Source organism: Bombina bombina, chromosome 2, assembly GCF_027579735.1.
Source record: "Bombina bombina isolate aBomBom1 chromosome 2, aBomBom1.pri, whole genome shotgun sequence".
NCBI classification, from domain to species: Eukaryota; Metazoa; Chordata; class Amphibia; order Anura; family Bombinatoridae; genus Bombina; species Bombina bombina.
The window spans coordinates 727017408-727043030 of record NC_069500.1 but is presented as its reverse complement, the minus strand read 5'-3'; the positions used below and the strand labels follow the sequence as shown (position 1 = coordinate 727043030).

Genomic DNA, 25623 nt, shown 5'->3' with positions numbered 1-25623 from the left:
TTAGACTCGGGGTACATGTTAGGGTGTTAGGTTCAGACGTAGGAAGTGTTTACGCATAGCAAACAATGGGGCTGCGTTAGGAGCTGAACGCAGCTTTTTTGCAGGTGTTAGGTTTTTTTTCAGCTCAAACAGCCCCATTGTTTCCTATGGGGGAATCGGGCACGAGCACGTTTTTGAGGCTGGCCGCTTGCGTAAGCAACTCTGGTATCGAGAGTTGAAGCTGCGTTAAATATGCTCTACGCTCCTTTTTTGGAGCCTAACGCAGCCTTTATGTGGAGTCTCAATACCAGAGTTATTTTTATGGTGCGGCCAGAAAAAAGCCGGCGTTAGCTACGCGGGTCCTTACCGACAAAACTCTAAATCTAGCCGTTAGTAAACTTTGTTGAAAAGCATACCGTGATAGGCTCAGGAGCTGCAATGCATTACTTGGAGCTAGCTGTTGATTGGTGGCTGCACACATATGCCTCATCATTGGATCACCAGTTGTGTTCATCTAACACCCAGTAGTACACTTCTGTTTTGGAACAGACTTTAACTATGTGCTTTAACTACTTTGCAGGGGTTAAACACATACTTAAATACAAGCAATAGTGCATTGTCCCTTTAATGCTTAGAAAATACATTGTTGAATGCATTGTTAAAAATGTCCCTTTTAATGTCATTCACTTGCTCAGTGATTACTAATTACACTATAGCTGTGTGTTAAAGGGCCACTCAGGTCAAATAAAATTTTCATGATTCAGATATAGCATGTAATTTTAAACAACTTTACAATTTACTTCCATTAAAAAATAAAATGCGCGGGGGGCGGAGCCAACATCCATACAGGGTAGACGTGCTTCTGAGAGCTCCTGCAAAAATGTACCTAATATAATGATAAACGGGGACCAATCTTCTACAATTTGCTCCAAAACTAACCCTAAACCTGCAGGAATACCTTTATATTATTAGCAGACTTCCTAACTTTACTTTTATACCAGTTTCTCTCTCTGGCCGACAGTGCCAGTTAGGAGACGCCTAGGTCTCTGTGGCCTACTAAAGCTATGGCTTCATGTATGGAGGTGGTCTCTTCAGATATCCACGAGGCTCTGCGGCAGCTAAGTTTACAAATATCAGTTGTTTTTCAGGATATATCAGACAGCTTAAGGACTGTCATGGAGCGACAGGAGATAACAATGCAAGCTGGGCTGGGTATTATAAAGCTTCCGATGCACATAGATCAACCCCTTCCACAGGTGGAACGGACAGTGGAGACTACGGCTGTTCCTATTGCTGAAATACTCAGTGTCCCTGTGGGACCCACTCTACTCTACAACGGCCCTGCTCCGGAGGATACGATAGGCCCAGGGGGGCAGAAAACTATGTACAAGTATGCACAGAGGGACCTCCTCGTGGGACCTAAACTACGGGGCACATCCCTTATGTTCTGGAGTCAGGAGGAGCCTTTGCTGCTAGCGCACAGTATCGCAATCAGGGACACTGTACCTACGATTGTGAGAGTAATCCCCACAGAGCGCTTTGATCGCATTGGGGTTTCACGGGACTATAATTGCTCCATCTGCTCAGAAATACTCACCTCGGGAGATCATGGAAGGTCCGGTCCTCTGCCTCCACATAAAAGAATATCAGGGGTATACGGTTCTAAGCCAATGCGAGACACCTGTCCAGAAGTAAGATCACAGCTTTGCCTAGATGGGGTCTGTGCTTTTGCCCAACACCTTTTGCCTGCTTATATGTTACCTCTGCCTTACGCATGGAACTTATACTGGGACCCTGGAGGTCTCTCATTGGGGATCTTATCAAAGAACAGGACATGACTGCGCACTCTAAAGGTTTAAGTTGTTACACACACCGCAAGCCCTGAGTGTTTACATTCGCTTTTTGGGGCTACCCCACATACTCCTATTTTAAGATAGGGTTAAAATCTGCTCCACCGTTAATATATTTGTTAAGCTAGATAGGTTGCTTGGACCTATATTCCATGTTTATTTATCAATATATACAGTTGTATTGTGGCAGAGTTCAGAGACACTAAGCTATAGCTCTATGAATCCGGATTCCAGTTTGTGATCCCATTTTGTGCAAGAGCTCAATTCCCCCCTGCAGCCCTATTATCCCTACTTTTAATGTTGTGCTCCCAGTATATGCAAGAAACCTGATCACTAACCAAAAACCCTTTATCTCATTATCTCTGCAAAATGATGTTGTTTGCCAAGGCTTTAATATTTACAGGGGATAGTATAGATATTCAGAGTGAGGTGGGTGTATAAATCATCTCATGTATATTAGTTTAGATAATTGCCCTACCTTTTTGTATAGTTTACTTTTTTATACTCAAAATGCTATTATGGAAAGATACTTGTTGCAGGGGTCTTAACTCTCACTTGTATGGCCTGGTAGTTAAATGTTTTTGCTGGCAGTCTAACTCACTGTTAACTCTGGTCTGCCTTTTGTGTTTACTTGGTATTTATTATCATGGGCATCCCTTAAAGGGCCATAATACCCAAATGTTTAAACACTTGAAAGTGATGAAGCATAGCTGTAAAAAGCTGACTAGAAAATATCTCCTGAACATCTCTATGTAAAAAAGAAAGATATTTTACCTCAAAAGTTCCTCAGTAGCCACCTCCCATTGTAAAGGATTTCTAAGCGGCATTTTAGTGTGTCTGTCCTAGGACAGCTTAGGGGATGAGCCTCGTGAACTCTCATATTATTTCACCAATCAGTTAAAGGAAGCTTACTATGAAATCTCATGAGAGTTATGTCAAATCTCATGAGATCACATTAAGAGTTCATGACCTCAGTACTGCTAATGCTGATTGGCTGCTGTTCATTTCTTCGTTATTTTTTTTTTTTTTTTAACCTGCAGCTGGGAGCAGGTGAAGTATAACTTTTTACACATAACTTTCTCTGCTGAGCTGAGGAGATTGTGAGGTAAAATATCTTCCTTTTTTACATAGAGATGCTCAGGTGATATTTTCCTGTCAGCTTTTTACCGTTATACTGCATCAGTTTCAAGTGATTTAGTATTATATCCCTTTAATGATGTCGGATCTTTGGATTAATTTTCTGTTTGAACATAAATGCTTCAATTCCATGCCATAATTAAAGTAGGTGGTAGCCTACCATGAATGTTAAGTTCAGCATTGGGGATTGCTTCTCTACTAACATTAGATGCCTACCCTTGGGTATAGGGCCCATGCCTGAGGGGTGAAATCAATCCTTGTAAATATCCATTGCTATTACTATTGGCTGGTTTATGATATGTATTTGTATGTCTGTATAAAACGGATGTGTATGATAACACATAGATTTTTAAAATAGGTTATGTATGTATTCAGTAATATAATTATAAAGGATCCTTGTATGGCACAATTGGGAACTTGAAGCTAGATATATTAACATCCAAGTATTAGACTTCCTAGACTCCAGAGGCTCTCTATACGGACAGGCGGCCTACTATATCATTGCCACTTTCTATCTAAATATAATGTGGCTGCACTTTAATTTACACTCTTCCTCCCCCCCCCCCTTTATTTTAATTCTTAGCGGTGTTCTTCCGCAGTTAAATATATTACTTTATGGTTGGTGAATGGGGGTGATTTTACATTCCCAGTAGTAAGACTGGGTTATTGGTAAGCGGCTCTGGCTCACTATTTCAAACTATAAATTATGTGTCATGGTTTAACAAAGACCGTTTATCATTTTAGTTCTTTTTCCTCCAGCGGTATAAAGTATATCCTTATATATCAGTAGGGAGGTGTATAAGGCTTTTATGTGACTACCATTTAACTATACTCACAGCTCTGTCAGTCCATGAGAGACTGGAGCAGTAGTCATTCTATGGCTATATTTTGAAAAATAAAATGAGGTTTTATTTGGTTCAATTGTTTTATATAAAAATACTGTTGTTGCTAGTGGACTTACAATCCCAAGGTTTTATAATGGATACACTATATGTTAGACAATGTATTTCTGTTAATATGCTTAAATTTCATTGCCAGAGAGTACTTTGTATGTCGAATATTCCTGTATGTTATTGCTTTATTTCTGTTGTTATTTTTCATAACCTCAATAAAAAAAATATTAAAAAAAATAAAAATAAAAATAAAAAAATAAATAAATTGCGCACATTCTTTTATATTTTTACTTTTTGAGTTACCAGCTCCTACTGAGCATGTGCAAGAATTTACAGCCTATACGTAATATACGTTTGTGATTGGCTGATTGCTATCATATGGTACAGGGGGAGTGGAAATAAACTTAACTTTGAAATTTGTTATAAAAAAAATAAATGCTATTGTATTGTCTTGTTATCTTGCATTTGTTGATTATGCAAATCTACTGTGTTTACTGGTCCTTTTCATCAGTAGAGGCAGTTTATGTGGAACTCTCAGATATTCTGTATGATAAAGACAGTGGTTTTGTGCCTTTGCAACAGACCGGCTATGATTCTTGTTTTAGGTGCAGTTGTTCTGGAAATCTCTTGTTTTTCTGAAGCAGAAAGAATATTTATGCTCGTTAAAGACACGACAATCAACAATAAGCAGCTTACAGGTGTTCTTATCCCTCACATTACAGTAAGTTTCCGTTTTAATGATAGTAGCATGAATTTTACTGGATTATCTGCAATTGTTACAATTACATTGGTATGTCGTGTCCCTTTAAGGGTTTGTTATCTGTAAAACAATATTGTATAATCTTACATTTTGTGTGTGTTTATAATTTACAGTAATTGCATTTTTTCCGGTCATTAAAATAAAAGGTAAACATAATATTTTTAGCGTTATAGTCATCTCTCTCATGTGCTTGTGTTTCCCTGTATTTCTCTTGTTAAGTGTATTCAGTCCACGGGTCATCCATTACTTATGGGATATATTCCCTTCCCAACAGGAAGTTGCAAGAGGATCACCCAAAGCAGAGCTGCTATATAGCTCCTCCCCTCACATGTCAAACCCAGTCATTCTCTTGCAACCCTCAACATAGATGGAGGTCGTGAGAGGAGTGTGGTGTTTTATACTTAATTATTTCTTCAATCAAAAGTTTGTTATTTTTAAATGGCACCGGAGTGTGCTGTTTTTTTCTCAGGCAGTATTTAGAAGAAGAATCTGCCTGCGTTTTCTATGATCTTAGCAGAAGTAACTAAGATCCACTGGCTGTTCTCGCACATTCTGAGGAGTGGGGTAACTTCAGAAAGGGAATAGCGTGCGGGGTCTCCTGCAAATGAGGTATGTGCAGTAAAATATTTTTCTAAGGAATGGAATTGACTAAGAAAATACTGCTGATACCGATGTAATGTAAGAAAAGCCTTAAATGCAGTGAAAGCGACTGGTATCAGGCTGATTAATGTATATGCAGTAAAGTAATTTTCTAAGGAATGGAATTTGACTAAGAAAATGCTACTAATACTGAAGTAATGTAATAAGCCTTAAATGCAGTAGAAGGACTGGTATCAGGCTCATCAATAGAGATACATACTCTTTAAAAAAGGAGTTTTAAAACGTTTGCTGGCATGTTTAATCGTTTTTGTGAGGTACATTGGTGATAAAACTTATTGGGGCATGAATTTCCACATGGCTGACTTATATTTCTGCATAGATACAGTTAACTGAGGCTCCCACTGTTGTAATAATGAGTGGGAGGGGCCTATTTTAGCGCTTTTTTGCGCAGTAAAAATTCAGTCTCAGTCTTCCTGCTTCTTCCTGCATGACCCAGGACGTCTCTAGAGAGCTCAAGGGACTTCAAAAGTCATTTTGAGGGAGGTAATCAGTCACAGCAGACCTGTGACAGTGTGTTGACTGTGTTAAAAAACGTTTTTTTCTCTATTGCTTATCCGTTTTGGGTATTAAGGGGTTAATCATCCATTTGCAAGTGGGTGCAATGCTCTGCTAACTTAATACATTTACTGTGAAAATTTGGTTGCTATAACTGATTTGGTTCATTGTTATTTCAACTGTGACAGTTTTTTTGTGTTTCTTAAAGGCGCAGTAGCGTTTTCTATATTGCTTGTAAATTTATTTTCAAGTGTTTTCCAAGTCTGCTAATTTTATTGCTAGTCTGTTTAAACATGTCTGACACAGATGAATCTGTTTGTTCACTATGTTTGAAGGCCAGTGTGGAGCCCCATAGAAATATGTGTACTAAATGTATTGATTTCACTTTAAATAATAAAGGTCAGTCTTTATCTATAAAGGAATTATCACCAGACAATGAGGGGGAAGTTATGCCGACTAACTCTCCTCACGTGTCAGTACTTTCGCCTCCCGCTCAGGAGGCGCGTGATATTGTGGCGCCAAGTACATCAGAGATGCCCATACAAATCACTTTACAAGACATGGCTACTATTATGAATAATACCCTGACAGAAGTATTATCTAAATTACCAGAATTAAGAGGCAAGCGCGATTGCTCTGGGATAAGGACAGAGCGCGCTGGTGCTGTGAGAGCCATGTCCAATACTGCGTCACAGTTTGCAGAACGTGAGGACGGAGAGCTTCATTCTGTGGGTGACGGATCTGATCCAGGGAAACCGGATTCAGAGATCTCTAATTTTAAATTTAAGCTTGAGAACCTCTGTGTATTGCTAGGGTAGGTTTTAGCGGCTCTGAATGACTGTAACACAGTTGCAATTTCAGAGAAATTATGTAGGCTGGATAGATACTATGCGGTACCGGTGGGTACTGACGTTTTTCCTATACCTAAAAGGCTTACAGAAATTATTAGCAAGGAGTGGGATAGACCCGGTGTGCCCTTTTCCCTCCTATATTTAGGAAAATGTTTCCAATAGACGCCACTACACGGGACTTATGGCAGACGGTCCCTAAGGTGGAGGGAGCAGTTTCTACTTTAGCTAAGCGTACCACTATCCCGGTGGAGGATAGTTGTGCTTTTTCGGATCCAATGGATAAAAAATTAGAAAGTTACCTTAAGAAAATGTTTGTTCAACAAGGTTTTATCTTACAGCCCCTTGCATGCATTGCGCCTGTCACTGCTGCTGCGGCATTCTGGTTTGAGTCTCTAGAAGATGCCATTCACACAGCTCCATTGGATGAAATTATGGACAAGCTTAAAGCACTTAAGCTAGCTAATGCATTTGTTTCTGATGCCATTGTACATTTAACTAAACTAACGGCTAAGAACTCCGGATTCGCCATCCAGGCGCGCAGAGCGCTATGGCTTAAATCCTGGTCAGCTGACGTGACTTCTAAATCTAAATTGCTTAATATTCCTTTCAAGGGGCAAACCTTATTCGTGCCCGGCTTGAAAGAAATTATCGCTTACATTACTGGAGGTAAGGGTCATACTCTTCCTCAGGACAGGGCCAAATCAAAGGCCAAACAGTCTAATTTTCGTGCCTTTCGAAACTTCAAGGCAGGAGCAACATCAATTTCCTCCGCTCCAAAACAGGAAGGAACTGTTGCTCGTTACAGACAGGCCTGGAAAACTAACCAGTCCTGGAACAAGGGCAAGCAGGCCAGAAAACCTACTACTGCCCCTAAGACAGCATGAAGGGATGGCCCCCTATCCGGAAACGGATCTAGTGGGGGGCAGACTTTCTCTCTTTGCCCAGGCGTGGGCAAGAGATGTCCAGGATCCCTGGGCGTTGGAGATCATATCTCAGGGATATCTTTTGGACTTCAAAGCTTCTCCTCCACAAGGGAGATTTCATCTTTCAAGGTTATCAGAAAACCGGATAAAGAAAGAGGCATTCCTACGCTGTGTACAAGAACTCCTAGTAATGGGGGTGATCCACCCAGTTCCGCGAACGGAACAAGGACGGGGATTTTATTCAAATCTGTTTGTGGTTCCCAAGAAAGAGGGAACCTTCAGACCAATCTTGGACCTAAAGATCTTAAACAAATTTCTAAGAGTTCCATCATTCAAAATGGAAACTATTCGGACCATCCTACCCATGATCCAAGAGGGTCAGTACATGACCACAGTGGACTTAAAGGAATCCTACCTTCACATACCGATTCACAAAGATCATCATCGGTTCCTAAGATTTGCCTTTCTAGACAGGCATTACCAATTTGTAGCTCTCCCTTTCGGATTAGCTACGGCCCCGAGAATCTTTACAAAGGTTCTGGGCTCACTTCTGGCGGTTCTAAGACCGTGAGGCATAGAGGTGGCTCCGTATACAGGCGTGACATCCTGATACAGGCGTCAAGCTTTCAAATTGCCAAGTCTCATACAGAGATAGTTCTGGCATTTCTGAGGTCGCATGGGTGGAAGGTGAATGTGGAAAAGAGTTCTCTATCACCACTCACAAGGGTCTCCTTCCTAGGGACTCTGATAGATTCTGTAGAAATGAAAATTTACCTGACGGAGGCCAGGTTATCAAAACTTTTAAATGCTTGCCGTGTCCTTCATTCCATTCCACGCCCGTCAGTGGCTCAGTGCATGGAAGTAATCGGCTTAATGGTAGCGGCAATGGACATAGTGCCATTTGCGCGCCTGCATCTCAGACCGCTGCAATTGTGCATGCTAGGCCAGTGGAATGGGGATTACTCAGATTTGTCCCCTCTACTAAATCTGGATCAGGAGACCAGAGATTCTCTCCTTTGGTGGCTATCTCGGGTCCATCTGTCCAAGGGTATGCCCTTTCGCAGGCCAGATTGGACGATTGTAACAACAGATGCCAGCCTTCTAGGCTGGGGCGCAGTCTGGAACTCCCTGAAGGCTCAGGGATCGTGGACTCAGGAGGAGAAACTCCTCCCAATAAATATTCTAGAGTTAAGAGCAATATTCAGGGCTCTTCTAGCTTGGCCTCAGTTAGCAACACTGAGGTTCATCAGATTTCAGTCGGACAACATCACGACTGTGGCTTACATCAACCATCAAGGGGGAACCAGGAGTTCCCTAGCGATGTTAGAAGTCTCAAAGATAATTTGCTGGGCAGAGTCTCACTCTTGCCACTTGTCAGCGATCCACATCCCAGGCGTGGAGAACTGGGAGGTGGATTTTCTAAGTCGCCAGACTTTTCATCCGGGGGAGTGGGAACTCCATCCGGAGGTGTTTGCTCAACTGGTCCATCTTTGGGGCAAACCAGAACTGGATCTTATGGCATCTCGCCAGAACGCCAAGCTTCCTCGTTACGGATCCAGGTCCAGGGACCCGGGAGCGACGCTGATAGATGCTCTAGCAGCTCCTTGGTTCTTCAACATGGCTTATGTGTTTCCACCGTTTCCTCTGCTCCCTCGACTGATTGCCAAGATCAAACAGGAGAGAGCATCGGTGATTCTGATAGCGCCTGCGTGGCCACGCAGGACCTGGTATGCAGACCTAGTGGACATGTCGTCCTGTCCACCATGGACTCTACCTCTGAGGCAGGACCTTCTAATACAAGGTCCTTTCAATCATCCAAATCTAATTTCTCTGAGGCTGACTGCATGGAGATTGAACGCTTGATCCTATCAAAGCGTGGCTTCTCAGAGTCAGTTATTGATACCTTAATACAGGCACGGAAGCCTGTTACCAGAAAAATTTACCATAAGATATGGCGTAAATATTTATATTGGTGCGAATCCAAGAGTTACTCATGGAGTAAGGTTAGGATTCCTAGGATATTGTCCTTTCTACAGGAGGGTTTAGAAAAGGGCTTATCTGCTAGTTTGTTAAAGGGACAGATTTCTGCTCTGTCTATTCTTTTACACAAACGTCTGGCAGAAGTTCCAGACATGCAGGCTTTTTGTCAGGCTTTAGCTAGGATTAAGCCTGTGTTTAAGACTGTTGCTCCGCCGTGGAGCTTAAACTTGGTTCTTAAAGTTCTTCAACTTTGAACCCCTTCATTCCATTGATATTAAACTTTTATCTTGGAAAGTTCTGTTTTTGATGGCTATTTCCTCGGCTCGAAGAGTCTCTGAGTTATCTGCCTTACATTGTGATTCACCTTATCTGATTTTCCATTCGGACAAGGTAGTTCTGCGTACTAAACATGGGTTTTTACCTAAGGTAGTTTCTAACAGGAATATCAATCAGGAGATTGTTGTTCCATCATTATGTCCTAATCCTTCTTCAAAGAAGGAACGACTTTTGCATAATCTGGACGTAGTCTCTGCCCTGAAGTTCTATTTACAGGCAACTAAAGATTTTCGTCAAACTTCTTCCCTGTTTGTCGTTTACTCTGGACAGAGGAGAGGTCAAAAAGCTTCGGCAACCTCTCTCTCCTTTTGGCTTCGTAGCATAATACGTTTAGCCTATGAAAGAATTACAGCTCATTCCACTAGAGCTGTGACTTCCACCTGGGCCTTTAAAAATGAGGCCTCTGTTGAACAGATTTGCAAGGCTGCGACTTGGTCTTCGCTTCACACCTTTTCAAAATTTTACAAATTTGACACTTTTGCTTCTTCGGAGGCTGTTTTTGGGAGAAAGGTTCTTCAGGCAGTGGTTCCTTCCGTTTAAGTTCCTGCCTTGTCCCTCCCATCATCCGTGTACTTTAGCTTTGGTATTGGTATCCCATAAGTAATGGATGACCTGTGGACTGAATACACTTAACAAGAGAAAACATAATTTATGCTTACCTGATAAATTTATTTCTCTTGTAGTGTATTCAGTCCACGGCCCGCCCTGTCTTTTTTAAGGCAGATCTAAATTTTAATTAAAACTCCAGTCACCACTGCACCCTATGGTTTCTCCTTTCTTGTCTTGTTTCGGTCGAATGACTGGATATGACATGTGAGGGGAGGAGCTATATAGCAGCTCTGCTTTGGGTGATCCTCTTGCAACTTCCTGTTGGGAAGGGAATATATCCCATAAGTAATGGATGACCCGTGGACTGAATACACTACAAGAGAAATAAATTTATCAGGTAAGTATAAATTATGTTTTATTGTTCTCTCTTCCCATCTATGTTCCTCATTCACTTCTCTCTTTTTAATCTTATCCTGCTAGTTTCCTCTCTCAACATTTTCCCCTCACATTTCTTACTCTCTCTCTCTTTATTGTGCCTATATTTTATTTTTCCCTGTCTATTTTTTGTCACTCTTATTAAAGGGTCATGAAACTCTAAAGTTTAATTATTCAGACAGGCAATTTGAAAAAGAAAAAAATCCAAAAAATAATTCTAGTTTACTATTTTGTTGTATTTACTTTTCTTGGTATCCTTTGTTAAAGTTCATACCTTATTAGACTCAGGAGCGTGCACTATATGGCAGTCTTGCATGTTTGTAACAGTGATGCTCGTTTGAGTTATGGTGAAAATAAAAGCATAAGATTAAAATCCTCCATTTCGTAAAAGTAAGAAGCCTAGAATTATTGTATAGAACATTAGCAAGTCTAGACATATATCCCTGCTTGCTTTCCCCCAGAAGTACTCTGCATACATTATTACCAATGTACCAGAGAACTCTGGGTAAGATATACAAATTAGATGCACAATATCTCATTATTTTTGCTCCCAATACTGTGTTCAACCACATCAATTCCCCTTTATGGGGTAGGTGCTGTATTATAAACCACTTCTGGATAACTTTTTCGAGTTTATTTACTCTCATCAGCAAAAGGATTTGCTGCTTGGTGAAACTTGTTTCCAGGGAAAAAGCAATGCTAATTTGAGTTATGGTGGAGATAAAAGCATGAGATTAAAATCCTCTATTTCATAAAAGTAAGAGTCATTAAATTATTGTATAGAAAATTAGCATATCTAGGCAAGTATTCCCGCTAATATGCAAACTAGATACAATATCTTATAATATGCTTTTTGCTTACAATACTGTGTTCTACCACAGCATTTCCCTTTAAGGGGTAGGTGCAGCAAAAAACATAATTTGCATATCTTACCTGGTGCATTGGTAACAATGTAATGGGGAAAAGCAAGCGGGGATACTTGCCTAGATTTGCTAATTTTCTATACAATAATGCTATGATTCTAACAATGTTATATATTGATGCAACACTGCTGCCATCTAGTACTCAAAGGTTTTTTACATTGTTACAAACATTGTTGTAAAACTGCTGCCATATGGTGCCCAAGAAATGTGCACACTCCTTAGCCCAGCAAAAATCACTCATCAAGTGAATGGGAAAGAGCACAGCCCATTTCAAAGTCTGGGATTGTTGTAAAATACTCTGTTTTACGTTTTTTCCACTTGAACATAAAATATATAAATGATATACTTGCTAACATTCTTATAAACTATATACTTTCCTAAGTATTCAACTTTAAACAGAGAGAAATATTTATTTTTAATGTAGAAATCATTGAGGGGATATATCATTTTTAAAATCAGTTTGCTGAGAAGTCACCCCATAATCTTTACAGGTGCAGTTCTTCCTGAATTCTTTGCTCAAGGTATTTAATCAGGTAGTCTATGCAAGCTGAGAGATGCTTCCCTTACAGAGTAATCAGGCTTTTTGGCAAATCAGTTTCTCACACAGGCTGTAACTTTTCATGATTTCATGGACAAATAATTAATCAAACATTTAATGTATTAGTTTATATTAAAACTTTGCTTTTAGAACACATATATACTGTATTCATACATACACACACACACACACATATTTATATATTTATATCCTGTTTGGAGACTACGCCCCTGACGGAGGTGTGTGAGAGCCTAAAAACAGTGAGCTGGGACACTGAGATCCCAGTAGGTGCTACTAAGCACGAGTGAGTGCTGACACACTTGTGAGTATCTTTCTACTGCCATTTGCAATGCACATTGCCTATACTATATCACACTAGGAGGCGCCCTTCTGTGTTTTGTTGTACTACCACAGATTCCTCTTTTGGACAGAGAAGCAATACAGTATTTTATGGGGGGTTTTCTATTTCTCCTTTTTGTGTGGTTTATGAAGGCTGAATTTATTGTGATTCACATACAGTACACAGGTTTTCAGTTAAAATATTTAGAAAGTATAGTTGCCCATTTTTTTGGTGTAAATATACAAACATATGAACCTTACAAAATGACAACTAATGAGAGCAAACTGTTAAGCACATACAATTATAGTCTTTAAAAAAAAAAATGAATTTTTAAGACTATGGGCTAGATTACAAGTTAGAGCGGGTGCGATATATCGTGCTCACACTAACTTGCATGTGTAATACAAGCTGAAGGTAAATGCGACCACATGAGTGTGACTTAAGTCCTAGCTCAAAGGGTTAGGGGTAAATAAAAATTTGTACCAAACACAACATAAAAACATTAAAATAAAGTGTTACACTCATATATACACTGTGTTTGACTGACTGGATAGTCTATAATGTATATATAGATATCTAAATATGTGTTTTATATGTACATATGAATATATGTGTATACATGTGTATACATGTGTATTTATGTATATATACTTTGGAGCCCTTTATACTTAAATACCTAAAAACAAGAAAAATAATTTTTATTCAATATGAATTATGTTTTTAACTGTAAATATTTTACATTGCAAATGTGCTAACTTTTTATTTTCAACTTGTTATTTGAATGTGTTAAAAGTTTACTGTCAGCAGTATTGGTGGTCAACCGTGAGAGATAAATACCGCTCCACTTGTAATCTGGCCGTATTTCAGTTAATAAAGGAAGAGTTGCACATCCACATTTATCATTCAATTTGGCCTTTGTCTACTTTTTGGCACATCAGATTTGACTGAAAATCGAAAACTAAGACATGACTTCGAGACTAGATACTTCACAAGGGTAATAGAGTCTTCCTGAATTCAAAATGTTGGGTCTAAGTGTTGGTGCAAAATCCTCACCACGAATCTAGAACTCCCATGGTATACCACAGCTATGGTTGTAATTCGTTTATTTTTTAAATTGCATTGTTAGCAGTTTGCCTTGGATGTGCAAGAATTTGTTATGGGCACCTCTCTTAAGACATTAATGGCAGGAACACCCACTAACAAAACTGCTGAAAATACAGGCAAAGGGATGCTCAAGTAATATTGAACATGGTCTTGCCTTTGCAAAGATGTCCCTTGGCAACCTCACTAGTGTCCTAGGAATCTAAGCTACTGTTTAGTTCTGTGATGGCTCTGCCCGTACTTTAAAGGGGGTTTATTTTTTAACGCAGTAGCCTAGGCCTTACTGTAAAGAAAAATACATATTTACAGAAATTTAGTAAAAAGCCCAAAAATAGAAATACAGTATTCAACATCAAATAGATAAAATGCCTTAGTATTCATCTCCATTCAGTTCTGCATTCCCTGCACAATGTTACACAGTAATGCACATGTACGTACTTACAGCCATATCAGTCATGACACAAGGAAATGACTCAATAGAAACATAAATATTTTGGCACTATATTAAATAAAATGAATTCAAACATGGAAAACTGAGTTTAAACGCTGAGATATTTTCTGTGTTCCTACAATTAAGGAATATTACAGTGACCTCTAGTGGTTTTTTGACTATAGCAAAACCATAATAAACTGAGATGTCAGTAAATAGAGCATGTTTCTACGCTGTATTTATTTTATAACAGGTACATATGTAATATAAAGTACACCTCCCATCTCTTCAATAACCAAATGCACCCACAAAGACTCAAGTAATCTTCATGATGCCTTACATTTGTATTTTAGCTATCTATCCACATAGAAAGTCTGGCACTCTCTTGCAAGCACACAGCTAGATTAAAAGCAAAATTGGCTCAGGACCACATCAATGTCTCTTCCTCCCTGGGTCCCTAACCTACTGCCACACAATGAATGCCTTACAACCAAACACACTGAGATACAAACAAGGGTTACAAGGTCCTTTGTAATTTCCCTAAACACGTACAAAACATGGAAACTGGACTGCGTACACATCCCATTACCCTGCATAACTCACCAGCACTCACAGCCAGCTTGCTAGCTTTCAATGATTCATGCAGTTAACCCCAGACAAGTCCGGGTGCAAAGCCTATTGGGAAAATTATATTTTCTTCTTAAATGGAAAGAGTCCACAGCTCCATTCATTACTTTTGGGAAATAAGAACCTGGTCACCAGGAGGAGGCAAAGACACCCCAGCCAAAGGCTTAAATACTCCTCCCACTCCCCTCATCCCCCAGTAATTCTTTGCCTTTCGTCCCAGGAGGTTGGCAGAGAAGTTCCAGATGTTTTTTCTTTTTATTATTTTATTTTTTCTATATTAATTTCTTTCATGTAATTAACAAGAGTCCATGAGCTAGTGACGTATGGGATATACATTCCTACCAGGAGGGGCAAAGTTTCCCAAACCTTAAAATGCCTATAAATACACCCCTCACCACACCCACAAATCAGTTTTTACAAACTTTGCCTCCAAGGGAGGTGGTGAAGTAAGTTTGTGCTAGATTCTACGTTGATATGCGCTCCGCAGCAAGTTGGAGCCCGGTTTTCCTCTCAGCGTGCAGTGAATGTCAGAGGGATGTGAAGAGAGTATTGCCTATTGAATGCAGTGATCTCCTTCTACGGGGTCTATTTCATAAGGTTCTCTGTTATCGGACGTAGAGATTCATCTCTTACCTCCCTTTTCAGATCGACGATATACTCTTATATTTACCATTACCTCTACTGATTCTCGTTTCAGTACTGGTTTGGCTTTCTACAAACATGTAGATGAGTGTCCTGGGGTAAGTAAGTCTTATTTTCTGTGACACTCTAAGCTATGGTTGGGCACTTTATTTATAAAGTTCTAAATATATGTATTCAAACATTTATTTGCCTTGACTCAGAATGTTCAACTTTCCTTATTTTCAGACAGTCCAGTCAGTTTCATATTTGGGATTATGCATTGAATTATCATATTTTTCTTACCTCAAAAATTTGACTTTTTTCCCTGTGGGCTGTTAGGCTCGCGGGGGCTGAAAATGCTTCATTTTATTGCGTCATTCTTGGCGCAGACTTTTTTGGCGCAAAAATTCTTTTCCGTTTCCGGCGTCATACGTGTCGCCGGAAATTACGTCATTTTTTTGACGTTATTTTGCGCCAAAAATGTCGGCGTTCCGGATGTGGCGTCATTTTTGGCGCCAAAAGCATTTAGGCGCCAAATAATGTGGGCGTCTTATTTGGCGCTAAAAAATATGGGCGTCGCTTTTGTCTCCACATTATTTCAGTCTCATTTTTCATTTGCTTCTGGTTGCTAGAAGCTTGTTATTTGGCATTCTTTCCCATTCCTGAAACTGTCTTATAAGGAATTTGATCTATTTTGCTTTATATGTTGTTTTTTCTCTTACATATTGCAAGATGTCTCACGTTGCATCTGAGCCAGAAGATACTACAGGAAAATCACTGCCTGCTGGATCTACCAAAGCTAAGTGTATCTGCTGTAAATTTTTGGTAGCTATTCCTCCAGCTGTTGTTTGTAATAATTGTCATGACAAACTTGTTAAAGCAGATAATATTTCCTTTAGTAATGTACCATTGCCTGTTGCAGTTCCCTCAACATCTAAGGTGCAGAATGTTCCTGATAACATAAGAGATTTTGTTTCTGAATCCATAAAGAAGGCTTTGTCTGTTATTTCTCCTTCTAGTAAACGTAAAAAGTCTTTTAAATCTTCTCTCTCTACAGATGAATTTTTAAATGAACACCATCATTCTGATTCTTTGGACTCTTCTGGTTCAGAGGATTCTATCTCAGAGATTGATGCTGATAAATCTTCATATTTATTTAAGATGGAATTTATTCGCTCTTTACTTAAAAAAGTACTAATTGCTTTAGAAATAGAGGATTCTAGTCCTCTTGATACTAATTCTATACGTTTGGATAAGGTTTTTAAAGCTCCTGCGGTTATTCCAGAAGTTTTTCCTGTTCCTAATGCTATTTCTGCAGTGATTTCCAAAGAATGGGATAAATTGGGTAATTCATTTACTCCTTCTAAACGTTTTAAGCAATTATATCCTGTTCCGCCTGACAGGTTAGAATTTTGGGACAAAATCCCTAAAGTTGATGGGGCTATTTCTACCCTTGCTAAACGTACTACCATTCCTACGTCAGATGGTACCTCGTTTAAGGATCCTTTAGATAGAAAAATTGAATCCTTTCTAAGAAAAGCTTATCTGTGTTCAGGTAATCTTCTTAGACCTGCTATATCATTGGCTGATGTTGCTGCAGCTTCAACTTTTTGGTTGGAAACCCTAGCGCAACAAGTAGCAAATCGTGATTCTCATGATATTATTATTCTTCTTCAGCATGCTAATAATTTTATCTGTGATGCCATTTTTTGATATTATTAGAGTTGATGTTAGGTTTATGTCTCTAGCTATCTTAGCCAGAAGAGCTTTATGGCTTAAGACTTGGAATGCTGATATGGCTTCTAAATCAACTCTACTTTCCATTTCTTTCCAGGGAAACAAATTATTTGGTTCTCAGTTGGATTCTATTATTTCAACTGTTACTGGTGGGAAAGGAACTTTTTTACCACAGGATAAAAAATCTAAAGGTAAAAACAGGGCTAACAATCGTTTTCGTTCCTTTCGTTTCAACAAAGAACAAAAGCCTGATCTTTCGTCCTCAGGAGCAGTTTCAGTTTGGAAACCATCTCCAGTCTGGAATAAATCCAAGCCTGCTAGAAAGGCAAAGCCTGCTTCTAAGTTCACATGAAGGTACGGCCCTCATTCCAGTCCAGCTGGTAGGGGGCAGGTTACGTTTTTTCAAAGAAATTTGGATCAATTCTGTTCACAATCTTTGGATTCAGAGCATTGTTTCAGAAGGGTACAGAATTGGTTTCAAGATGAGACCTCCTGCAAAGAGATTTTTTCTTTCCCGTGTCCCAGTAAATCCAGTGAAAGCTCAAGCATTTCTGAATTGTGTTTCAGATCTAGAGTTGGCTGGAGTAATTATGCCAGTTCCAGTTCCGGAACAGGGGATGGGGTTTTATTCAAATCTCTTCATTGTACCAAAGAAGGAGAATTCCTTCAGACCAGTTCTGGATCTAAAATTATTGAATCGTTATGTAAGGATACCAACGTTCAAGATGGTAACTGTAAGGACTATATTGCCTTTTGTTCAGCAAGGGAATTATATGTCCACAATAGATTTACAGGATGCATATCTGCATATTCCGATTCATCCAGATCATTTTCAGTTCCTGAGATTCTCTTTTCTAGACAAGCATTACCAATTTGTGGCTCTACCGTTTGGCCTTGCTACAGCTCCAAGAATTTTCGCAAAGATTCTCGGTGCCCTTCTGTCTGTAATCAGAGAACAGGGTATTGTGGTATTTCCTTATTTGGACGATATCTTGGTACTTGCTCAGTCTTTACATTTAGCAGAGTCTCATACGAATCGACTTGTGTTGTTTCTTCAAGATCATGGTTGGAGGATCAATTTACCAAAAAGTTCTTTGATTCCTCAAACAAGGGTAACCTTTCTGGGTTTCCAGATAGATTCAGTGTCCATGACTCTGTCTTTAACAGACAAGAGACGTCTAAAATTGATTACAGCTTGTCGAAACCTTCAGTCACAATCATTCCCTTCGGTAGCCTTATGCATGGAAATTCTAGGTCTTATGACTGCTGCATCGGACGCGATCCCCTTTGCTCGTTTTCACATGCGACCTCTTCAGCTCTGTATGCTGAACCAATGGTGCAGGGATTACACGAAGATATCTCAATTAATATCTTTAAAACCGATTGTTCGACACTCTCTAACGTGGTGGACAGATCACCATCGTTTAATTCAGGGGGCTTCTTTTGTTCTTCCGACCTGGACTGTAATTTCAACAGATGCAAGTCTCACAGGTTGGGGAGCTGTGTGGGGATCTCTGATGGCACAGGGAGTTTGGGAATCTCAGGAGGTGAGATTACCGATCAATATTTTGGAACTCCGTGCAATTTTCAGAGCTCTTCAGTTTTGGCCTCTTCTGAAGAGAGAATCGTTCATTTGTTTTCAGACAGACAATGTCACAACTGTGGCATACATCAATCATCAAGGAGGGACTCACAGTCCTCTGGCTATGAAAGAAGTATCTCGAATTTTGGTTTGGGCGGAATCCAGCTCCTGTCTAATCTCTGCGGTTCATATCCCAGGTGTAGACAATTGGGAAGCGGATTATCTCAGTCGCCAAACGTTGCATCCGGGCGAATGGTCTCTTCACCCAGAGGTATTTCTTCAGATTGTTCAAATGTGGGGGCTTCCAGAGATAGATCTGATGGCCTCTCATCTAAACAAGAAACTTCCCAGGTATCTGTCCAGATCCCGGGATCCTCAGGCGGAGGCAGTGGATGCATTATCACTTCCTTGGAAATATCATCCTGCCTATATCTTTCCGCCTCTAGTTCTTCTTCCAAGAGTAATCTCCAAGATTCTGAGGGAATGCTTGTTTGTTCTGCTAATAGCTCCGGCATGGCCTCACAGGTTTTGGTATGCGGATCTTGTCCGGATGGCATCTTGCCAACCATGGACTCTTCCGTTAAGACCAGACCTTCTGTCGCAAGGTCCTTTTTTCCATCCGGATCTGAAATCCTTAAACTTAAAGGTATGGAGATTGAACGCTTGATTCTTAGTCAAAGAGGTTTCTCTGACTCTGTGATTGATACTATGTTACAGGCTCGTAAATCTGTATCTAGAGAGATATATTATAGAGTCTGGAAGACTTATATTTCTTGGTGTCTTACTCATCATTTTTCTTGGTATTCTTTTAGAATTCCGAGAATATTACAATTTCTTCAGGATGGTTTAGATAAGGGTTTGTCCGCGAGTTCCTTGAAAGGACAAATCTCTGCTCTTTCTGTTCTTTTTCACAGAAAGATTGCTATTCTTCCTGATATTCATTGTTTTGTACAAGCTTTGGTTCGTATAAAACCTGTCATTAAGTCAATTTCTCCTCCATGGAGTTTGAATTTGGTTCTGGGAGCTCTTCAAGCTCCTCCGTTTGAACCTATGCATTCATTGGACATTAAATTGCTTTCTTGGAAAGTTTTGTTCCTTTTGGCCATCTCTTCTGCCAGAAGAGTTTCTGAATTATCTGCTCTTTCTTGTGAGTCTCCTTTTCTGATTTTTCATCAGGATAAGGCGGTGTTGCGAACTTCTTTTGAATTTTTACCTAAGGTTGTGAATTCCAACAACATTAGTAGAGAAATCGTGGTTCCTTCATTATGTCCTAATCCTAAGAATTCTAAGGAGAAATCGTTACATTCTTTGGATGTTGTTAGAGCTTTGAAATATTATGTTGAAGCTACTAAATCTTTCCGAAAGACTTCTAGTCTATTTGTCATCTTTTCTGGTTCTAGAAAAGGCCAGAAAGCTTCTGCCATTTCTTTGGCATCCTGGTTGAAATCTTTAATTCATCTTGCCTATGTTAATTCGGGTAAGACTCCGCCTCAGAGGATTACAGCTCATTCTACTAGGTCAGTTTCTACTTCCTGGGCGTTTAGGAATGAAGCTTCAGTTGATCAGATTTGCAAAGCAGCGACTTGGTCCTCTTTGCATACTTTTACTAAATTCTACCATTTTGATGTATTCTCTTCTTCTGAAGCAGTTTTTGGTAGAAAGGTACTTCAGGCAGTGGTTTCGGTCTGAATCTTCTGCTTATGTTTTTCATTAAACTTTATTTTGGGTGTGGATTATTTTCAGCAGGAATTGGCTGTCTTTATTTTATCCCTCCCTCTCTAGTGACTCTTGTGTGGAAAGATCCACATCTTGGGTATTCATTATCCCATACGTCACTAGCTCATGGACTCTTGTTAATTACATGAAAGAAAACATAATTTATGTAAGAACTTACCTGATAAATTCATTTCTTTCATATTAACAAGAGTCCATGAGGCCCACCCTTTTTTGTGGTGGTTATGATTTTTTGTATAAAGCACAATTATTCCAATTCCTTATTTTATATGCTTCGCACTTTTTTCTTATCACCCCACTTCTTGGCTATTCGTTAAACTGATTTGTGGGTGTGGTGAGGGGTGTATTTATAGGCATTTTAAGGTTTGGGAAACTTTGCCCCTCCTGGTAGGAATGTATATCCCATACGTCACTAGCTCATGGACTCTTGTTAATATGAAAGAAATGAATTTATCAGGTAAGTTCTTACATAAATTATGTTTTTTCTCATGGAGGGTTCAACTCTTCGACAAGAAACGGGAGTTTTAAGTAGTCCTGTCAGTCTCTCGTGTGAGGGCTTGGGCGAAAGTGAGTGTCCAGAGATGCAGGGGGAGCTTCCCCTGTGACACCATCCCGACTCGTATTCACAGCTCCCTTTCAGCACTTGGCGTTGTCGAACTTCGCTTCGCTACCTGCTGTCCTCTCTCAAGTCCATGGTGGAGGCGATGCTACTATTTGTCACACTTGAAGGGCCGTGTTCCTGTTCCACAGCGTGGATTACGGTAAGATCATTTCATTTACCTTCTCTGATTGCAGTGTAACAAATTTGTTTGGTAAAATTCAGGGTATCAGTGTGACGCCTTAAGTATCTTGGAATCAAGGGTTAATATCTCCTGAGGGGGATTATTGAACAGGGGAGGGGTTTAATCATATTTTTATTATGTGATTTAACCTGCTTATGTGTAGTGTTTTTCTCTAGTAAGGTGTATCCAGTCCACGGATCATCCATTACTTATGGGATATTCTCATTCCCAACAGGAAGTTGCAAGAGGACCCACAGCAAAGCTGTTATATAGCTCCTCCCCTTCCTACCATATCCAGTCATTCTCTTGCAACTCTCAACGCGCAGGGAGGTTGTTAGAGGAAAGTGGTGAAAAATAGTTAGTTTATTTTCTTCAATCAAAAGTTTGTTATTTTCTATAGTACCGGAGTTGTGCTATTGTTTCTCAGGCAGACATAGAAGAAGAATCTGCCTGAATTTTTCTATGATCTTAGTAGATTGTAACTAAGATCCATTGCTGTTCTCACACATGTCTGAGGAGTGAGGTAACTTCAGAGGGAGAATGGCGTGCAGTTTATTCTTCTATCAGGTATGTGCAGATATGATTTTTTTCTAGGATTGGAAATGCTAGAAAATGCTGCTGATTCCTGATAAATGTAAGTTAAGCCTGAATACAGTGATTTAATAACGACTAGTATCATGCTTACTCTCAGGGGTATTACCCTTATAGATATGCTATATAAAACGTTTGCTGGCATGTTTAATCGTTTTTTATATATGCTTGGTGATAAAACTTATTGGGGCCTATTTTTTTTCCACATGGCTGGCTGTATTTTTGCCTAGAAACAGTTTCCTGAGGCTTTCCACTGTTGTAATATGAGTGGGAGGGGCCTATTTTAGCACTTTATTGCGCAGTTAAAATTACAGACTGAGGCATCCAGTTTTCCTTAGGAGTCCCCTGAATGCTACAGGACATCTCTAAAGAGCCTAAAATCGTTTATTGGGGAAGGTAGGAGCCACAGTAAAGCTGTGGCACTTTGCTGGGACTGTTAAAAAACGTCTATGTCGTTTTTTTGATCCGTTTTTTGAACTAAGGGGTTAATCATCCATTTGCAAGTGGGTGCAATGCTCTGTTAGCCTATTACATACACTGTAAAAATTTCGTTTGTGTAACTGCCTTTTTTCACTGTTTTTCAAATTTGGACAAAATTTGTTTCTCTTAAAGGCACAGTACCGTTTATTTATATTGCTTGTTAACTTGAATTAAAGTGTTTTCCAAGCTTGCTAGTCTCATTGCTAGTTTGTATAAACATGTCTGAAATAGAGGAAACTCCTTGTTCATTATGTTTAAATCCATGGTGGAACCCCCTCTGAGAATGTGTACCAAATGCACTGATTTCACTGTAAGCAATAAAGATCATATTATGTCTTTGCAAAATTTATCACCAGAGGATTCTGATGAGGGGGAAGTTATGCCGACTAACTCTCCCCACGTGTCAGATCCTTTGACTCACGCTCAAATGGCGCCAAGTACATCAAGGGCACCTATAGCGTTTACTTTACAAGACATGGCGGCAGTCATGGATAATACCCTGTCAGCGGTATTAGCCAGACTACCTGAGTTTAGAGGTAAGCGAGATAGCTCTGGAGTTAGACGAAATGCAGAGCATACTGACGCTTTAAGATCCATGTCTGATACTGCCTCACAATATGCTGAAGCTGAAGAAGGAGAACTTCAGTCTGTGGGTGATGTTTCTGACTCAGGCAGAGTACCTGATTCTGATGTTTCTACATTTAAATTTAAGCTTGAACACCTCCGCGTGTTACTAAAGGAGGTTTTAGCTGCTCTGAATGACTGTGACACAATTGCAGTGCCAGAGAAATTGCGTAGACTGGATAAATACTTTGCAGTGCCGGTGTGTACTGATGTTTTTCCAATACCTAAAAGGTTTACAGAAATTATTACTAAGGAATGGGATAGGCCAGGTGTGCCGTTCTCTCCACCTCCTATTTTTAGAAAAATGTTTCCAATAGACGCCACCACACGGGACTTATGGCAGACAGTCCCTAAGGTGAAGGGAGCAGTTTCTACTTTAGCAAAGCGGACTACTATCTGTGCTTTTTCAGATCCAATGGACAAAAAATTAGAGGGTTACCTTAAGAAAATATTTTGTCAACAAGGTTTTATCCTTCAGCCCCTTGCATGCATTGCCCCTGTCACTACTGCTGCGGCGTTCTGGTTTGAGTCTCTGGAAGAGGCCTTACAGGTAGCGACTCCATTGGATGCCATACTTGGCAAACTTAGGGCACTTAAGCTAGCCAATTCTTTTGTTTCTGATGCCATTGTTCATTTGACTAAACTAACGGCTAAGAATTCTGGTTTTGCTATACAGGCGCGCAGAGCGCTATGGCTTAAATCATGGTCAGCTGACGTGACTTCCAAATCTAAGCTGCTTAACATTCCCTTCAAGGGGCAGACCTTATTCGGGCCTGGTTTGAAGGAGATCATTGCTGATATCACTGGAGGAAAAGGTCATGCCCTTCCTCAGGACAGGTCCAAATCCGGGGCCAAACAGTCTAATTTTCGTGCCTTTCGAAACTTCAAGGCAGGTGCGGCATTAACCTCCTCTAATGCAAGACAAGAGGGAACTGTTGCTCAATCCAAAGCGGTCTGGAAGCCAAACCAGACCTGGAACAAAGGTAAGCAGGCTAAAGAACCTGCTGCTGCCTCCAAGACAGCATGAAGGAACGGCCCCCTATCCGGTAACGGATCTAGTGGGGGGCAGACTTTCACTCTCCGCCCAGGCGTGGGCAAGAGATGTTCAGGATCCCTGGGCGTTGGAAATTATATCCCAGGGATATCTTCTGGACTTCAAAGCTTCTCCCCCAAAAGGGAGATTTCACCTTTCACAATTATCTGCAAACCAGATAAAGAGAGAGGCATTCTTACACTGTGTACGAGACCTCCTAGTTATGGGAGTGATCCATCCAGTTCCAAAAGAGGAACAAGGACAGGGTTTTTACTCAAATCTGTTCCCAAAAAAGAGGGAACATTCAGACCAATTTTGGATCTAAAGATCTTAAACAAATTCCTCAGGGTTCCATCATTCAAGATGGAAACTATCCGTTCCATCCTGCCTATGATCCAGAAGGGTCAATATATGACTACAGTGGATCTAAAGGATGCTTACCTTCACATTCCGATACACAAAGATCATCATCGGTTTCTCAGGTTTGCCTTTCTAGACAGGCATTACCAGTTTGTAGCTCTTCCCTTTGGGTTAGCTACAGCCCCAAGAATTTTTACAAAGGTTCTAGGGTCGCTTCTAGCGGTCCTAAGGTCGCGGGGCATAGCAGTAGCACCTTATTTAGACAACATCCTGATACAGGCATCAAATTTCCAAATTGCCAAGTCTCATACGGACGTAGTACTGGCATTTCTGAGGTCGCATGGGTGGAAAGTGAACGAGGAAAAGAGTTCTCTATCCCCACTCATGAGAGTTTCCTTTCTAGGGACTCTGATAGATTCTGTAGAAATGAAAATTTACCTGACGGAGTCCAGGTTATCAAAGCTTCTAAATTCCTGCCGGGTTCTTCATTCCATTCCGCACGCTTCAGTGGTTCAGTGTATGGAAGTAATCGGCTTAATGGTAGCGGCAATGGACATAGTGCCGTTTGCACGCTTACATCTCAGACCGCTGCATCTATGCATGCTCAGTTAGTGGAACGGGGATTACACAGATTTGTCCCCTCAACTGAATCTGGACCAAGAGACCAGGGATTCTCTCCTCTGGTGGCTATCTCGGGTCCATTTGTCCAAAGGTATGACCTTTCGCAGGCCAGATTGGACAATTGTAACAACAGATGCCAGCCTTCTAGGTTGGGGTGCAGTCTGGAACTCCCTGAAGGCTCAGGAATTGTGGACTCAGGAGGAGTCTCTCCTTCCAATAAATATTCTGGAACTAAGAGCGATATTCAATGCTCTTCAGGCTTGGCCTCAGTTAGCAACTCTGAGGTACATCAGATTTCTGTCGGACAACATCATGACTGTGGCTTACATCAACCATCAAGGGGGAACAAGAAGTTCCCAAGCGATGTTAGAAGTCTCAAAGATAATTCGCTGGGCGGAGTTTCACTCCTGCCATCTATCAGCTATCCATATCCCAGGTTTAGAGAACTGGGAGGCGGATTTTCTAAGTCGACAGACTTTTCATCCGGGGGAGTGGGAACTCTATCCGGAGGTGTTTGCACAAGTGATTCATCGCTGGGGCAAACCAGAACTGGATCTCATGGCATCTCGACAGAATGCCAAGCTTCCTTGTTACGGATCCAGGTCCAGGGACCCCAGGGCGACGCTGATAGATGCTCTAGCAACGCCCTGG

At 40.4% G+C, this 25623-nt stretch overlaps 1 protein-coding gene across 1 annotated transcript in view; it reads left to right on the top strand.

Moving 5' to 3' along the window:
* The window catches only part of DGKQ (diacylglycerol kinase theta), a 539130-nt gene that overhangs the window by 395788 nt on the left and 117719 nt on the right, over window positions 1–25623 (top strand). The window contains exon 15 of the mRNA XM_053702740.1: window positions 4465–4580. Within this exon, the coding sequence (XP_053558715.1) occupies window positions 4465–4580 (116 nt within the window). The remainder of the gene's footprint in view (window positions 1–4464; window positions 4581–25623) is intronic.